General features: G+C 29.7%; 2 protein-coding genes and 1 long non-coding RNA gene across 3 annotated transcripts; 2 read left to right on the top strand and 1 right to left on the bottom strand.

The window, feature by feature from the left end:
- The first annotated feature begins 1,183 nt into the window (after positions 1–1,183).
- LOC123265053 lies at positions 1,184–1,589 on the top strand. The gene is made up of 2 exons (XR_006509489.1): positions 1,184–1,416; positions 1,526–1,589. It is a non-coding gene; the product is annotated as an uncharacterized LOC123265053 (long non-coding RNA).
- Positions 1,590–7,661: 6,072 nt separating this feature from the next.
- LOC123266052 lies at positions 7,662–10,478 on the top strand. The gene is made up of 4 exons (XM_044730083.1): positions 7,662–7,941; positions 9,974–10,207; positions 10,282–10,341; positions 10,449–10,478. Exons 1-4 carry the CDS (start codon positions 7,843–7,845, stop codon positions 10,476–10,478), a joined length of 423 nt encoding a protein of 140 aa, XP_044586018.1. The 5' UTR covers positions 7,662–7,842.
- A 1,672-nt stretch (positions 10,479–12,150) lies between these two features.
- Positions 12,151–15,142, bottom strand: LOC123265042 (the record flags this gene model as incomplete). Its single annotated transcript, XM_044728623.1, is given in 1 exon segment — positions 12,151–15,142. A coding segment is annotated over 1 exon segment (1,750 nt), but the record flags the coding sequence as incomplete, so codon positions are not given.
- Between the last annotated feature and the right edge of the window lie 419 nt (positions 15,143–15,561).

Genomic DNA, 15,561 nt, shown 5'->3' with positions numbered 1-15,561 from the left:
TACCATATAATACCATTATATATAAAATGTATCAATAGAAAAAAAAAACTCTTATTTTCACATATTTTATATTTTATTTAAATATAAAATATCTAATTGCTCATTAGATTGATCTGCAATTTTTACAACCTTGAAAAGATATATTAAGGTCTACGAAAAAATTCAAAATTTTCCTTGATTATAAGGCGACCAGAAAGCAATGTATATTAAAGTAAATGTAAATCAGCATCAATATTCTAATGATCCTCTGTCTCCGCAAATCTAAATCGCAATTTTTTTTAAAAGTATGTACTGATAAAAAAAAAATAACTTGATTAAAAAAAAAACTTATTGAAACAAAACTATCATTTTGAAAAGTTCAATCATCTTGAGTCAAGTTAAAAAATTCTTGACCAAACAAATTTTTGTTGGTTCATAAAATTTTACTTACTTTAAGTTGATCAAACTATCCAAAGTGATATTCTTGGTTCAATAATTTTTCTCTTTAGTCGTTAATATTTTTTATCAGTTTATATGTAAACGATTTGTCTTGGATAGCGAACGTATGGATGATTATTTATAGAATATAACAAATATCGAGAAATACATTTCAATACTATAACCGAAAGGTGATAAATTTCTCAATATCATCTCATTAAATAAATTAAAAAAAAAAAATTATATTTTAATTATAATTTCAAAAAATTTATTTTTTTGTAGAATGAATAATTTTTATGAATTTTAATTGTATAAAGACTAAGTAAATTAATCTATGTTAAAAATATTGTAGAGACCCTGTTATTGGCCTATGGGCTGTTGGGTTATTTTTATAAGAAAATAAATAAAGACCAAAGTTTGCAGACAAAAGAATATATTGAATAAATAACACATGCAAATTCGAATATCAATTGAATCGTCTTTTCTTGAATTGCGCTTAAACCTAAGGAGAATTATTAAAGTACCAACTTAAAATATTATTTTAAATTTACACGAATTTATATCTTTCATTGGAGATGTTTAAGATCATTCAACTTCTTACGTTAGAAGTTTTTGAAAAATGACAGTATTAATAGTACACATATTCAGTAAATTTGTTCAATTGTAAACTTTGATTTTAAAACAAACAAAAATAATTAACAATCATTCTTTAAAATGTAGATTCTTGAGAAAAAAAAAATAAATAAATAAACACAAAACTCTTATTCATGTGATAAAAAATTTTACTGAGTGAGAAAAAATGTTAACATTGGATTTGGTTTTTCTAAATAATAAAAATGCATTGAGTCTCACTTGAAAGTAATAACGATACAGAATAACATAATCATGTTTTTTCAGGACCCACCTATATAACAGGACCCACCTACATTACAGGACCCACCAACATTATCAGCAAAAAAAGATCAAAATGGCAACCGACCCATTTTAAGAGATATTTCGGTAAGCTTAATATTATCGATTCTCATATATTGTTTTACTTATACTTATTACTTCGATAATTTAGTGATAATTTTCGTAACATCACTCAATTAATATTTTTTATTTTCAGAATTTAGACTCAAATCCGTTGGTGCCATGACTGATAAGCGACCATCGAATAAAGGATGAAGAAATAAAAAAATTAAAGCGTCAAAATCAACAATTCAGATTACAAATTGCCTCATATCAACAGCAGCTGCAGCAGCAACAACACCAACAGCAACAACAACAACATCAACAATATCAACCACATCACCAACAACGACTATTAATCATCATTTATATAAATATAATTATATATGTTTTAAATATGTAACCATATTTATTTTAATAGAATAATATAAAAATATATAAAATCGCAAAAAAGACTATATAAAATTATTATGGACATTCGGCTAAAACGACTATTTTTTGTCGTTTATCTATAACATTTAACAGGCGAAACCATCTTTTTCTCGCTTTGCTCTTACGGAGTTCAACGGAACTATCTCTGTCGCACTCCTAACAGCAGAGCAATTGCAGTTTCGATTGGTTTGACGAAGCGAATGAAATTTTTGAAAAAACAGCTTTGTGGTGAAATAGTTTATTAAATTATCTATTATCTCTAAAAACGTTTTTTCAAAATTTCCATTCGTTTCGCTAAGCCGATTGAAACTGCAATCACTGGTCTCGGCTGTTAATTTAACTTAAAAATTAAAAGAAAAAAACCAAATAAAATAAGATAGAATCAGAATTAAAGGCTTAAAGTTTTAGAGAATTTTTTAATTCAGTATATGAAACTATATTTTAATATAGGGGCGAAAAAACATTTGTTCAAAACGAATTATCTTATTAATTATACACAATTATATATGAATCTTATATAACTGTACATAATTACATAAAAAACACCAAAAAGATGATATCTAAATATATAAAATTATTTATAAGAATAAAAATTAATATAATTGAAAAAATCATTTGAGTAGGCATAGTCACCTACAACTTTTTAAATTCATTTTTTTTTTAAATAGAGTAAAAATGCATGCACTGGGATGAAACTACTTGGTGGTTGATGACTACTTGGTGCATATTCTCTTTTATTTTCGTTTTCTAGCCTCTGCCGAAGTTTGCCGAAGTAAGAATTTTAGTAAATCTCAGCATTGAAAATTTTTTTAATGTCCCATCGTCTAAAATGTATAAAGATAAAAAAAACCGACCAAATATATCTTATAAATTAATTACTTTAAAATCTTACGAATTGAATTTTTGTGATAACAAAAATTTTAATTGACATTGTTTTTTTATTATGTTACTTGTTTGAAAAAAGTCCTTTTTTATAGAAAAAAGTTCTTTTCGCTATTAATGGATGCTATAATTAGTAAAATTAATTGAAACATCTATTTTACGGAATAATTTTTTTTTTTTATTTTTATAAAAATACAAAATGATTTTCACTGTTTAAAATTTATAATTATAAAAAATTTTTGTCTAAGTTGTTATTTTTTTCTTAGAAATTTTTACGAATCATTGAAAAAATCAATTAAAAAGTTTAAAATATCCATTCGCTTCCAAGTAAATAGTATATTGTTCCTCCGGACGCGAGCCTAACGTTTTAACAGGATCGGAATTATTATTATCGATAACTAATTTTTTTTATAAGATTTTTTATTATTAACCATTATTAACAATGATTACTATAATTAGTTTCGACACGTGGCTTTTAGGTACATCGAGTAAAAAAATATCCCGCTCATCCCGTTAATAATAATAACTACTAATAGTAGCTGCGTAAAAATATTATTGGCGATACTTTATAAAAGAAAAGAAATATTTTCTGCTAATAGAGAGAAATTAAAAATCAAAATAATTATTAATTATAAAAATTTTCTAACAATAACAGTAATCTCTTTTTTTTTTTCAACAAAATCACCATTTTGTTTATAAAAATAAAATTCGTGACATAATTATTCCTATACATCGTGTATATTTTAGCTACGATCCAACTCTTTAAATTTTGCACATACACAGGGTTCTCTACTCTGTGAGTTATCTCTTTGTGTCGAGTAGTAGGGACATTACTGATGACACTATAGTTGACAAACATCAGACAATTTTTGATATTTTTTTTTTGTTAAAGAAATTGTAAAAAAATAAAAAAAAAATTAAACATGCCAAACGTTTGAAAAATTATACGTGCAAGATTTTAAAACATTTGTTTTATTTTAATTTAATTGATGAAAAATATTAAAAATTGTCAAAGTTTTTGTCTTTTTTCCTCTTACTGGGTGTTCGCCTAGCTGACCTTTGAATGTCCCGTATAGTATAGCCAATGTGTTTGTAGTCTTTATTACTCTCGATTTGGCGGCTGAATTTCGGTTTCTCTCGGCACTTTTCGGCTTTCCGAGATACCAACATTCACTTTTAACGTTGTGTGACTCGAGAAACACCAGCCGGCTATACTGTTTTATAAGCACGCGTTTTCTCAGCGTAATAATAAAAAGGTAAAAGGATTTCTGTTTCTGTTAAAGTAAAATAAATTTTTCGACTATTATTTATTAATATTCGTTAAACTGCATTACTGAAATTTTCATTTATTTTGAAGATATTCCAGCATTTTATTTGTAAATTGTAAATATTGACAAACAATAAAAAAAAGACTAAAATTTGTGATGTGTATATAAACGTGTAAATTAAAACAACTTGACATTAGTTTTAGTATAATTTACAGTGTTAATCAAAGCTGCAGTGCTTATACTATTATTATTCGTTAAGGGCATTCTCCCTAAATTGCCATTTGAAAATTTTTCTACTGAAGCGCCGTCTGGTGTCAGAATGTAGCACTAAAATTCTTAAAATTGAATTAAATTAATAATTAATTTTATAATTAAGAAAAAAATAGGGGAATGAATTTGGTCGTTAGAAAAATTAAAATGCTACAATTTGATAATAATTGAAGATAGTAAAATTTAAAATATACTTACATAAAATGAAAAAAAGTAAATTGTAGGTTAAACATGGGAAAAAAATGTCATGTGTAAAATAATTATTTAAAAAAAAACTATTACTATTCACTAAAAAAGAAATGATCAGCTCCGTGTAGAATTTTTAGGAGATTTTAATCACATTTTAGTTAAATTTTAAACAATAATATTAATTAAATAGTTTTATGAAAACCATTTCCAAGTTTCAACATAAACAACAGTATCGTACATATTATCAGGTCCCAAAGGGATCCCAGTGTAAAAAGCGGGAAGTTAAAAATTTTCAAAATTTGTGGATAATGCAGTTCGCAAGTTACACTCAAATGTAGTTACAATGGGATAGAGAGAAGCAATGTTACCAATAAGCCCTGGAACGGAAGTCATTCATGTAATTTGAATTTATCACCAAATATGGTGAGTTATACATACTTTATTTATTCATATTTTCTAGATAATGTTTATTTTATAAGGCATGCATATAATGCTATATTCTAGATTTATTATTTGATGTCTATAAATAAATAAATCTACATTATGTAGTGAGATATATTGTATACTTGCGGTTTTATTATATACTAACATGCATATTTAATTTTAAAAAACAATAACTTAAAAAAAAAAACTTTTATTCATCAGAAATGTGGAATGGAAAAAATTGTTTTAAGGAGTTCGGTCGATCTGAATTAAGCAGAATAATTTTTGAACCAAAAAAAAACTTTTGGTGTAAATAAATTTTACTTAATTCAAGAATTTCTTTTCTTCAGTGAAACTCTTCGAAATAATGAAGTAACTCATCAAAATGATTTTTTTGGTTATGAAGTTTTTCTCTTAAACCAAATTATTTTTTTTATCAGTGCAGAAGTATTTGTATAAATATCTTTTTTTATTTTCTTGTGCGCATTTCATGCTACATATTTACGTTCGAAACCATTTATATTTTTAAAACAAGTCCTATTTTGTAATAGTCTATCATTTCAGGGATTGTACTTTTCAAAGCCACGCCCTACGAAAAATGCAAAATGGACATTACACGTATATATATATATATATATATATATATATATATATATATATATATATATAGTATTTGACCTTCCATCATTTTTTTGAGTGAAAAAATATTATTATAACATTTACTCTCTTAAATTCGTTGTACTACATATTTTCTGGTAAAGAATATTCATACTTTAGATAACTTTAAATTATAAAGTTATGACTACCGACTTACAATTTGATATCACTATTAAGGAAAGCTTGGTTGTAAGTAATAAGAATAAACTAGAAAAATGACTTCCAGCTAAAAAGTGGAAAAAATATCTACAAAAAAATGAATTTTATTGATCATAACTCGACTCAGTAAAAATGAATTTATTAAAACCAAAAAAAATTTTGAAAAGGCCGTTGTTTTGAGCAAGAAAAAGTTTTTTTTTGGATAATAATATTTTCTTAGCTCAATAAAAATCTGCCAGTGAAGTTTCAAATTTTCTTCGCCAATCTCGAAAATATTATTTAAACAATTTGGGAACTTATGCTGATGCGATATTTTAAAACTATGCTCAAAGAAAAAATTTCTTTAATCGAAGTGAAAATTTATTTAAAACGATCGTTTGTTTAGTCTAGAATATAGCATTATATGCATGCCTTATAAAATAAACATTATCTAGAAAATATGAATAAATAAAGTATGTATAACTCACCATATTTGGTGATAAATTCAAATCCGAACAAAAACAGTTTCACTGTAAAAAAGTCGCGCCAAGTCCACGTTCATAAGACTATTAGGAAAAAAAAATTTTTTTTTTTCTTTAAAAAAAGATACAAAATAAAAAAATTAAAAAACCCAAGTAACCGATATGATTGTTTTTGATTTTCGGAAATTAAAAAAAATTTTATTGTAAATTTAAAAATTAAAAAAAAAATTTTAGAACGTATTTAGTGTGCGTGGTTGCAAAATATTTTACTTTTAATGAAATTCGTAAAATCTATTTACTAGGACTTTAAAAAAATTGAAATAGACAATGACGCACACCACGTACGTTATAAAATTTTTTTTTTAAATTTTAAATTTACAATAAAATTTTTTTTAATTTCCGAAATTCATGAGCAATCATATCGGTTACTTGGATTTTTTAATTTTTTTATTTTGTATCTTTTTTTAAAGAAAAAAAAAAATTTTTTTTTCCTAATAGTCTTATGAACGTGGACTTGGCGCGACTTTTTTACAGTGAAACTGTTTTTGTTCGGATTTTAGTATTTTTTGTAATTATAATGAAAATTTACAATCGGTACCAACTTAAATCTCGTGTTGACTGCATTTTTTACTGCAAACTATCCCCTTGAAGCTACAGTTTATGTAGATGTAATTCCAGTGCACTCTGGCGGCCGTAAATGTAAGCTGTGAATTACTTTTTTTAACTGTAGTTGCTTATCTATAGGAGGATTACTACACATTTTTATTTTATCTAGTCTGTGGCGCTGACCTTTCTCCATAAAAAAAAAGTCAGGATCGAAATTTGTGAGCGAGCTATAGTATGTGCTGATAAAATTTAATAATTTCAAGTAAATAAATTGTTATAAGTGAATATAATTAATTAATACGGTGAAGTAAATTATGAATTACTGTTATGATAAACAAATTGGATAAAAAAAGTACCGTAGAATTAAATAAAATTTCGCAGCCTCAGAAAACCGTTCTGCTTACAGTAAACACAGTCGGTAGTCTGGCGCTCCGTTTACAACGGATTTGAACGGAACTTGGCGCCAGATTCTACCGAATCTGTGGATTACATGAATGACTTCCGTTCCAGGGCTTATTGGTAACATTGCTTCTCTCTATCCCATGGTAACTACATTTGGAGTGTAACTTGCGAACTGCATTATCCACAAATTTTGAAAATTTTTAACTTCCCGCTTTTTACACTGGGATCCCTTTGGGACCTCATAATATGTACGATACTGTTGTTTATGTTGAAACTTGGAAATGGTTTTCATAAAACTATTTAATTAATATTATTGTTTAAAATTTAACTAAAATGTGATTAAAATCTCCTAAAAATTCTACACGGAGCTGATCATTTCTTTTTTAGTGAATGGTAATAGTTTTTTTTTAAATAATTATTTTACACATGACATTTTTTTCCCATGTTTAACCTACAATTTACTTTTTTTCATTTTATGTAAGTATATTTTAAATTTTACTATCTTCAATTATTATCAAATTGTAGCATTTTAATTTTTCTAACGACCAAATTCATTCCCCTATTTTTTTCTTAATTATAAAATTAATTATTAATTTAATTCAATTTTAAGAATTTTAGTGCTACATTCTGACACCAGACGGCGCTTCGGTAGAAAAATTTTCAAATGGCAATTTAGGGAGAATGCCCTTAAATAACCTAAGTGATAACAAAAGTGAAATTTAAGTATGAAGCGAGGTCCATATAAATTATATTTAACCCCGGAGGGTGACGGCATTTTACCTCGATCAACTTTTTATAGACATTTGAAGAAATTTCGCTCTGCTGTAAGTTAAAATTTATATGACATTTAATTTAGCTGTCACTTCACAATTTTTTACACGCTTTTTATTAGCTTCACTTGTATGTCAGTTTGTCAGTTTGTCAGTTTGTCAGTTTGTCAGTTTGTCAGTATGTAACTCTCCTTCGCATAAAGAGACTACCATAATGATATTATTTAAATTTTGATTATTATCAACCTAGAACCCAGGTGATGACCTTCCTAGTCATCCTCTGATGACCATCCCGAAGTTATATCTCGAAACCAGGTGTTTTCCTCCGTAGGTTTTCATCGGGAATGGCACAGATAAACCCGTACATCAACCCGGAATCCTCTGATGACCATCCCGAAGTTATATTTCGAAACCAGGTGTTTTCCTCCGTAGGTTTTCATCGGGAATGGCACAGATAAACCCGTACATCAACCCGGAATCCTCTGATGACCATCCCGAAGTTATATCTCGAAACCAGGTGTTTTCCTCCGTAGGTTTTCATCGGGAATGGCACAGATAAACCCGTACATCAACCCGGAATCCTCTGATGACCATCCCGAAGTTATATCTCGAAACCAGGTGTTTTCCTCCGTAGGTTTTCATCGGGAATGGCACAGATAAACCCGTACATCAACCCGGAATCCTCTGATGACCATCCCGAAGTTATATCTCGAAACCAGGTGTTTTCCTCCGTAGGTTTTCATCGGGAATGGCACAGATAAACCCGTACATCAACCCGGAATCCTCTGATGACCATCCCGAAGTTATATTTCGAAACCAGGTGTTTTCCTCCGTAGGTTTTCATCGGGAATGGCACAGATAAACCCGTACATCAACCCGGAATCCTCTGATGACCATCCCGAAGTTATATTTCGAAACCAGGTGTTTTCCTCCGTAGGTTTTACACGCTTTATATTAGCTTCACTTGTATGTCAGTTTGTCAGTATGTAACTCTCCGTGGGTAATTTGCGCGCCTGAATATTTTTGATAATCAACAAATAATAGTTTAAAAAACTAAAAATCACGCTTTTATAAATAAACCAAACTAAAAAGTAAAATAAATAATAGTTTAAAAAAACTAAAAACACGCTTTTTATAGAAAACCAAACTAAAAAATAGAAAATAAATTTTAATAAATTTAAATTAAGAATAGTGTTAAAAATTTCAATAAATATAAATTGATAATAGGGTAAATAAAAAAAGGGATTTTATTTTAAAAAAAGCGTGGGGTGCATGGTGTCAATAGTTATAAATATTTTATTGACAGATATGAGTAGAGTGATTATCATTTTGATATCTTAAAAAGCACCCCACGCTTTTTTTAAAATAAAATACATTTTTTTATTTACACTATTATTAATTTATATTTATTGAAATTTTTAACACTATTCTTAATTTAAATTTATTAAAATTTATTTTCTATTTTTTAGTTTGGTTTTCTATAAAAAGCGTGTTTTTAGTTTTTTTAAACTATTATTTATTAACATTATTTAACCAAAAAATTATTTTTGAAAAATAACATTTTTAATTTTTTTAAATTTCTACGTGTCAATTTTTTTTTGTTATAATTGAAGTATTACAAAAATTCTTAAAATTATCAAATAAATTCTAAATTTTCATAAATTTTTTTTTAATTAATGATAATATTTTTTAACTTGATATTTACCAACATTCGGACTAATGTAATAATTTTTAGAATTTAAACTCTACCAATATTTTTTTATTTTTATATAAGATATATTTGTAATTTTTATTCACTGTTAAATTTCTATTTACAAGAGTATTTATTGTCATGACTGCATAGCTATTAATATTAAAATTAAGTTGCTTTTTTAATTAAAAAATTTTAAAAATCGTAAAAATCATGATGAACGTATTGGTTTAAAATATTATGAAAGCAATGTTAAGGAAAATATTAAAAAAATCATACAATATCAATTATGAGACATTGGTGGGCACTGTTTGCAAAATTTTCGCTCTTTTTTAATTTATTGACTTGTATATATTTTTATTAAATACTACATTTTTTTACTTATATGTACTGTAGGTTACACTCGACAATAGTCACGTTGGCAGTCAAAATATTTGCGATCAAGAAACAAAAGCAAATAATCCATTGAATTTGGACGCAGTTCCCGAGCATGGAAACTTATCATCAGAAACTGTGGATAGAACTGAAGTTTCTTACATTCACGATCTAAACTTCGAACGTTCTTCATCAAATTCATGGCTTTATGAAGACTATGATGATGAATCATTACTTGAAGAAATTTGGTTTGATGTGAGTTAATGGTATTTATTTAAAGAGTGAAAATTTTTAGATATTAATTTTTTTTTTTTTTTTTATTTCTTTAGGCTGAAGATTTATCGTTGACAGATGATTTCTATGTGGATTACAATAATGAACATAATCAGGTATATTTTACAATGTAATAGTTTTTTATTAGTTTTAGTTAAAACTGTTTTGTTTATGGTATGAAATATTTTCAATTTAACCTTATGTGTAAAAAATTTTGGCTTAGTACTTATCCAGTAGCTCGCACGGTAGTTGAGTTATTAAATTACTCCCCATGTAATCACGAAAACCTGATAGTCGCACCTCACTCTCGATTGATATTTATATTTTTGCACTGCAAAAACATTTGTGAATTTAGTGTGGTAAAAAAGTTACACCAAAAAAAGTATTGAATTTAGGTGTACATTTTAAATTTAAAATTGTACAACATAAAAATTATTTATCATAGTTTCATACTAACGCAGTTGTGTAAAGTTCTCAGAGTAAATTGTTACACTAAAATTTTTTACAGTATGGACGAATTCATTAGGTTAGAAATAATGATTCAAAACAATTATCAATATTTTCTGTCTCAGTTTGTCAAGAAAGAACCAAAACAATTATATTTTGAATATATCCATAGTTAAGTTTAAAGATGAGTCGAATTTATTGATAAACTCTAGTACATTAACCACTTAACATTTTTGAAAAGTAACAGAAGTTGAATTGTTTTTACTTAACTCTAGAAAAACAATTATTTGAAAGACTAGAGTTTTTAAAGAATTTTTTTTCGTATTTCTTTATTTTTTATTTTTATTTTTAATTGCAGTAAGGAATATTTTATTTCAAAAGCATACAGTACTTGCTTCTGAAATAAATAGTAGATTACTTGTTAAAGCATAAAAGCTGTATCGAAAAATTGTTGACATAAGATAAAAACGAAATTTAATCAGTCGAAATTAATATTTGAGCTATGCCATGCTAGAACGATCACAGTAATTAGAATAGAGACTTTTGATAAAATTTAGTTAGGGGCATTTTTTCGCAGGACCCTGGCACTTATAAATTAGTAACTCAATATTCATTTTTTTTGCAAAATCGTAATTAAGAATTTTTTTATAACCTGCAAATGAAAAAACGCTTAATAACCATAGAGTTCCATAGTTTTATGTATTAATGATTATATATAATATATATACAATGACGAATTTGATAGATAGCATTATAATATAGCAAATATTAAAAATCAAAATCTTGTATACAATTATTATATACAATTATGTATGCAAACCATTTTCAATTTGTTGCATCAATACATTGAGATTTTTTCTTTATAAAAAGGAGTCAAAACGATTATAATTTTTTAAAAACAGTATAACATCAATATTAACATTTCAATATAAGTTTAATGCCAGCAAGAATATTCAATTTCCATTCTAAAATTTATGTCACTTTCATTACGAGTAGAGAAAAAAAAATCTTAGGTATTAATAGTCGAAAAAAAAAAATTATATCTAATGACTTAAAAAGTATCCTTTATCATACTATTAATTCAAATAAAAAATAATACAAAACAGGAAAGAGAATCTTGATTATTTAAAAATTTTATCGTTTTTAAAGCTATACATTGTGAAAAAAAAATCTATGTTAAGAAAGATTGGCAATATTATAATAAGAAATTAAAATTTTTGAACAATTGTATTTCTTAGCTGAAAAAATCAAAATTTACCTCACAGTAACTTTTTTATAAAAATTTATTTCTGAATCAACAAAAACTTTTTTCAACTAGTAAGTTACTGTGAGAAAAATTTTGATTTTTTCAGTTAAGAAATAATATTGTTATAAATATGTAACAAATTATTTTTTTCTAACAACATTGTCTATTTTTTTCAAAAAAAATTTTTTCTTTGAGTGTAGATTTAATTTTCCGTTGCTGAAATTATTTTAATTTGTTACGTGTGAGCCTACACCTGGTTATTTACCTGTCACGTAAACAGACCTCCGGACTAGCTCAGCGTCTCACTGAAAAATATTTAGATGTTGATAAAAGGGTGGGTCGCGCAGTGAATGAAGAATACTCATGAATTACGGTACTAATTGTTTATTGGCCGTCCCAAAAGCATGGGAGTTGCCCGAAATGGCCCTGAGAGTCTCTTTTACAAACTAATTCTATTTATGAAAGCAAATCTAATCCAGTACAATAATCCATTTGATGCAATACTTTTGATTCTATAACTGAGAGAGAGAGATGGGACAGCAACGAGAATGAGAGTCTTAGGAGACAATTAATCACGATGCAAGACAACTCGGACTCGACATAGATTCGGACAGACTAAACGACTGACTGATTACAAGAGGCCGCTCCTCCTGAAGGTCCCAGGTTTATGTAACCTCGGTCGCGGATGCCGCCAAACACCTGTATCACTGCGCGGAACTTGTATTATTCCGCGGTTGAACTCAGATTATTCCGCCCTGAGGAACTAGGTGGTTATTGTCAAGTTCCCTAGTCAGCAGAAAATGGTATCAAGGCGCCGAAAGCGGTTCCCTGTGCTAGAGTACCTGTTCGCTCGGTTCCCATGAGAAAGCGTCTCCTCAGCAACACGTGCAAGCAGCGATTCTCGGTAACCAGAGTCAGGCTAGAAATACAACGGAAATTCGGTGTCTAATTCAGGTGGGCAAGTTGGCCCATCGATTTATAGAAAATATATATAGAATATCATAATATTGACGGGAGGGTAGGCCCACCTGTCACATGCTCCCCCGGCTAAAAAAGAAAGCCATTCTCCTGAATGGTATTCGGAATCTATTACCTTGAAGTCCCGATTTATATAACGCGTTTTTTTTTCCTCATCTAAATTGCTGTACCACCCTCTTGCTCAGACTAAATAATTGGAACCCTAAGAGACTTCTCTACATTCTAGAATAATAATGAATATATATATATAATAGTGAATATATAGGCAATAATGAATATATGCTAACATGCATGTTGATTACAATACTTATGTCCCGACAATATAACGGTTTTGCGAAGATCTCTGGTAATGTCTCCTTCCTGATTGGTTCTTGTGTCCTTGGATAGTGTTAATATGATCCTCTTAGGGTGGTCCTAGATGGTCCCTGTAACAAAAAAAAGGTAGGTGGGATTTCGGGAGTGTGTTGAAAGGATTAATAGGATTCCAGATCTTCAATTAAAAGCGCATTGCCCTGTAGTCCCAGCTGTCGACGACCGTTGTTGTCTGCTTACTCCTCGAGTTGATCCTCTTGGGTCGATCGGTCATCTCAATGACCTCCGGGTTGCTGATCCTGGTTCCTGATCGGGAGGCTTTGTCGCTGATTTCCATGATGACTTCCATCGGTTGACTGGATTCCGGGATAGCATCTTCCACCTCACAATATGGGTTATCTCTTCCAACATCCTCACTGGTGTCGTTTTTCGTTAGATTACGTCTCTTCATTACACGCCATACTAGGTCACAAAGTACAGTCGCACTTAAAAGTGCTATAGCAGCGCAGATGTATACTAATGGAGATCTTGTTCCATAGGACGCCAAATGCACAGTCTGATTCAACCCTTTTTGCTTGATAGCTCTCCAGATTCGATGAAATTTTATACCTTCCGGAAGTTGTACTTCATTTTCTTCGCTGATTTCTTTTAGAACGTGGGTTAGATCCACTTGCATTTCTTTGGAAAATTTTTCTAATTCCTCATCTATCCTTGGCCAGGTTAAAACTTCCTCGGATATTTTCGTAGCGATCGTTATTTCCTGTGTGGTTGTGAATATCCTTTTTCCTGCCATTCCTTCGCAACCAGGAGCCATCCAAACTACTCCCGTTCCGCGCACTTCCAATTCTAATGATTTATTCGCTTGACACTTGCCCTTTACTATGTCAGCTTCCTGGGTTGTAAACAACCATGCATTTATTCCCATTAATTTTGTCCAAATTGTTTCCTTCATCTTCACGACTCTTAAATCACAACTTCGGAGATCAATATCTCGTGACTTCTTCCACAGTGCCACTTCACATTCTTCCGTCCCATCGGTTGTCTTTGCGGTTGCCGTCTGCATAGCCAAAAATCGTCCTTTTATCACCTGGCATGATCTTATTTCTTCCTGTGTCAGCGGAATATATCCCTGATCGTTGATCGCCGTAAAGGGGGTAGTAGGCTTGACAATCGAGCCAAATCCTGGTGCTGAGATGATCTGTGTCGGGAAAGGATAATGCCTAATTAGTCTGTAACTTGTTCTCTGTATTAATGGAATTACGTATTTGTAAATTATTTGCTGATGAAAAATTATCACTTCGATGTCTATGATTCCCAGCAATAACCTTATGCCGTCGTTGCTTGTTCCCGTCAGTAGATCTGAGTTACTATTTTCTTCTAAAATCTCTTCTAATCCTTGTTTTATAACAGTTGGCGAATATACGTCACGAATTGCTTGACCTTCGTATGCCGCTAGAGCGACAAAAAATGCTGTAGCGGTGATTTTGTCCATTAGTATAATTTCAGCATCTATTTCCTCCCAGGTGGTTCCGTTTCCTATTTTTAGACTTCCTTGATTGGGGTTGATAATCCATTCGCCCTTTTCTGTTCTTCTTATCTTTTCTCCATTTTCCTTGATTTTAAAGATTTCTTGATGGTATTGTAGGGTTTCAGCAGTGGTAAATGCTTCCCGTATACTGCAGCGGTGGATGCTATCGCGCATTCGGGTCTTCATTCGTCTGATCTGTTCTCTCCATTCCCTGTATTGGCTGCTCGATTCTTCTTTCGCTACCTCGTTTATCTTCTCTTCCAAAATTCCGATTTTCCTTTCCTCGTCCTCGATGTTCATAAAGGTTATAATTGTTTTGTTGCGGGCGAATGGCCGATATTCTCCTATATCCTCTGAGTACAATCCCCTCCTGTTGTCCAAAGCGATGACCCTAGACAAGGATCCCCGAGTTGGCTCCATCAAGGCACTGGAATAATAATAAACATAAACAACTCACACCCTTTCCCCGTTTTTTTTTTTTTTTTTTTTTTTTTGTGTGTTACGATTATGCATATTTGTGTGTATATGTGTATGTATTGTGGCTTAATGCTAAAGTAAATATCTTTCTTTTAGAATCGCGACTCTTCTTCCCTGGTTTCCTCCAGATTTCCTTTTTGTCGCCTCGTTTTTTCTTCCTCGTTGTTTCTCAGAGGCTCCTTTGCTAGATGCAACAATAAGTGAGTTATGGAAGATAATATTGCTCCTAGCAGATATAGACTCCAACCGTAGGCTCTGTGTAGCGTATATCCATGAACTGCCGTATCGATTATTATCTTTAAGAATTTTAATACCATGATTACTCCGATTACTCCAGCACTAGCTGTG

This window comes from Cotesia glomerata, linkage group LG5, assembly GCF_020080835.1.
Source record: "Cotesia glomerata isolate CgM1 linkage group LG5, MPM_Cglom_v2.3, whole genome shotgun sequence".
Taxonomy (NCBI): domain Eukaryota; kingdom Metazoa; phylum Arthropoda; class Insecta; order Hymenoptera; family Braconidae; genus Cotesia; species Cotesia glomerata.
This window is presented reverse-complemented; position numbering and strand designations above follow the sequence as displayed.

Bases quoted from the DNA above. Each gene is read 5' to 3' on its own strand.
- LOC123266052 (XM_044730083.1), top strand. From the start codon at position 7,843: ATGAAGCGAGGTCCATATAAATTATATTTAACCCCGGAGGGTGACGGC. The intron at 7,942-9,973 runs GTAAGTTAAAAT...TATGTACTGTAG, and splicing joins TGAAGAAATTTCGCTCTGCT to GTTACACTCGACAATAGTCA. The intron at 10,342-10,448 runs GTATATTTTACA...ATTTTGGCTTAG, and splicing joins ACAATAATGAACATAATCAG to TACTTATCCAGTAGCTCGCA.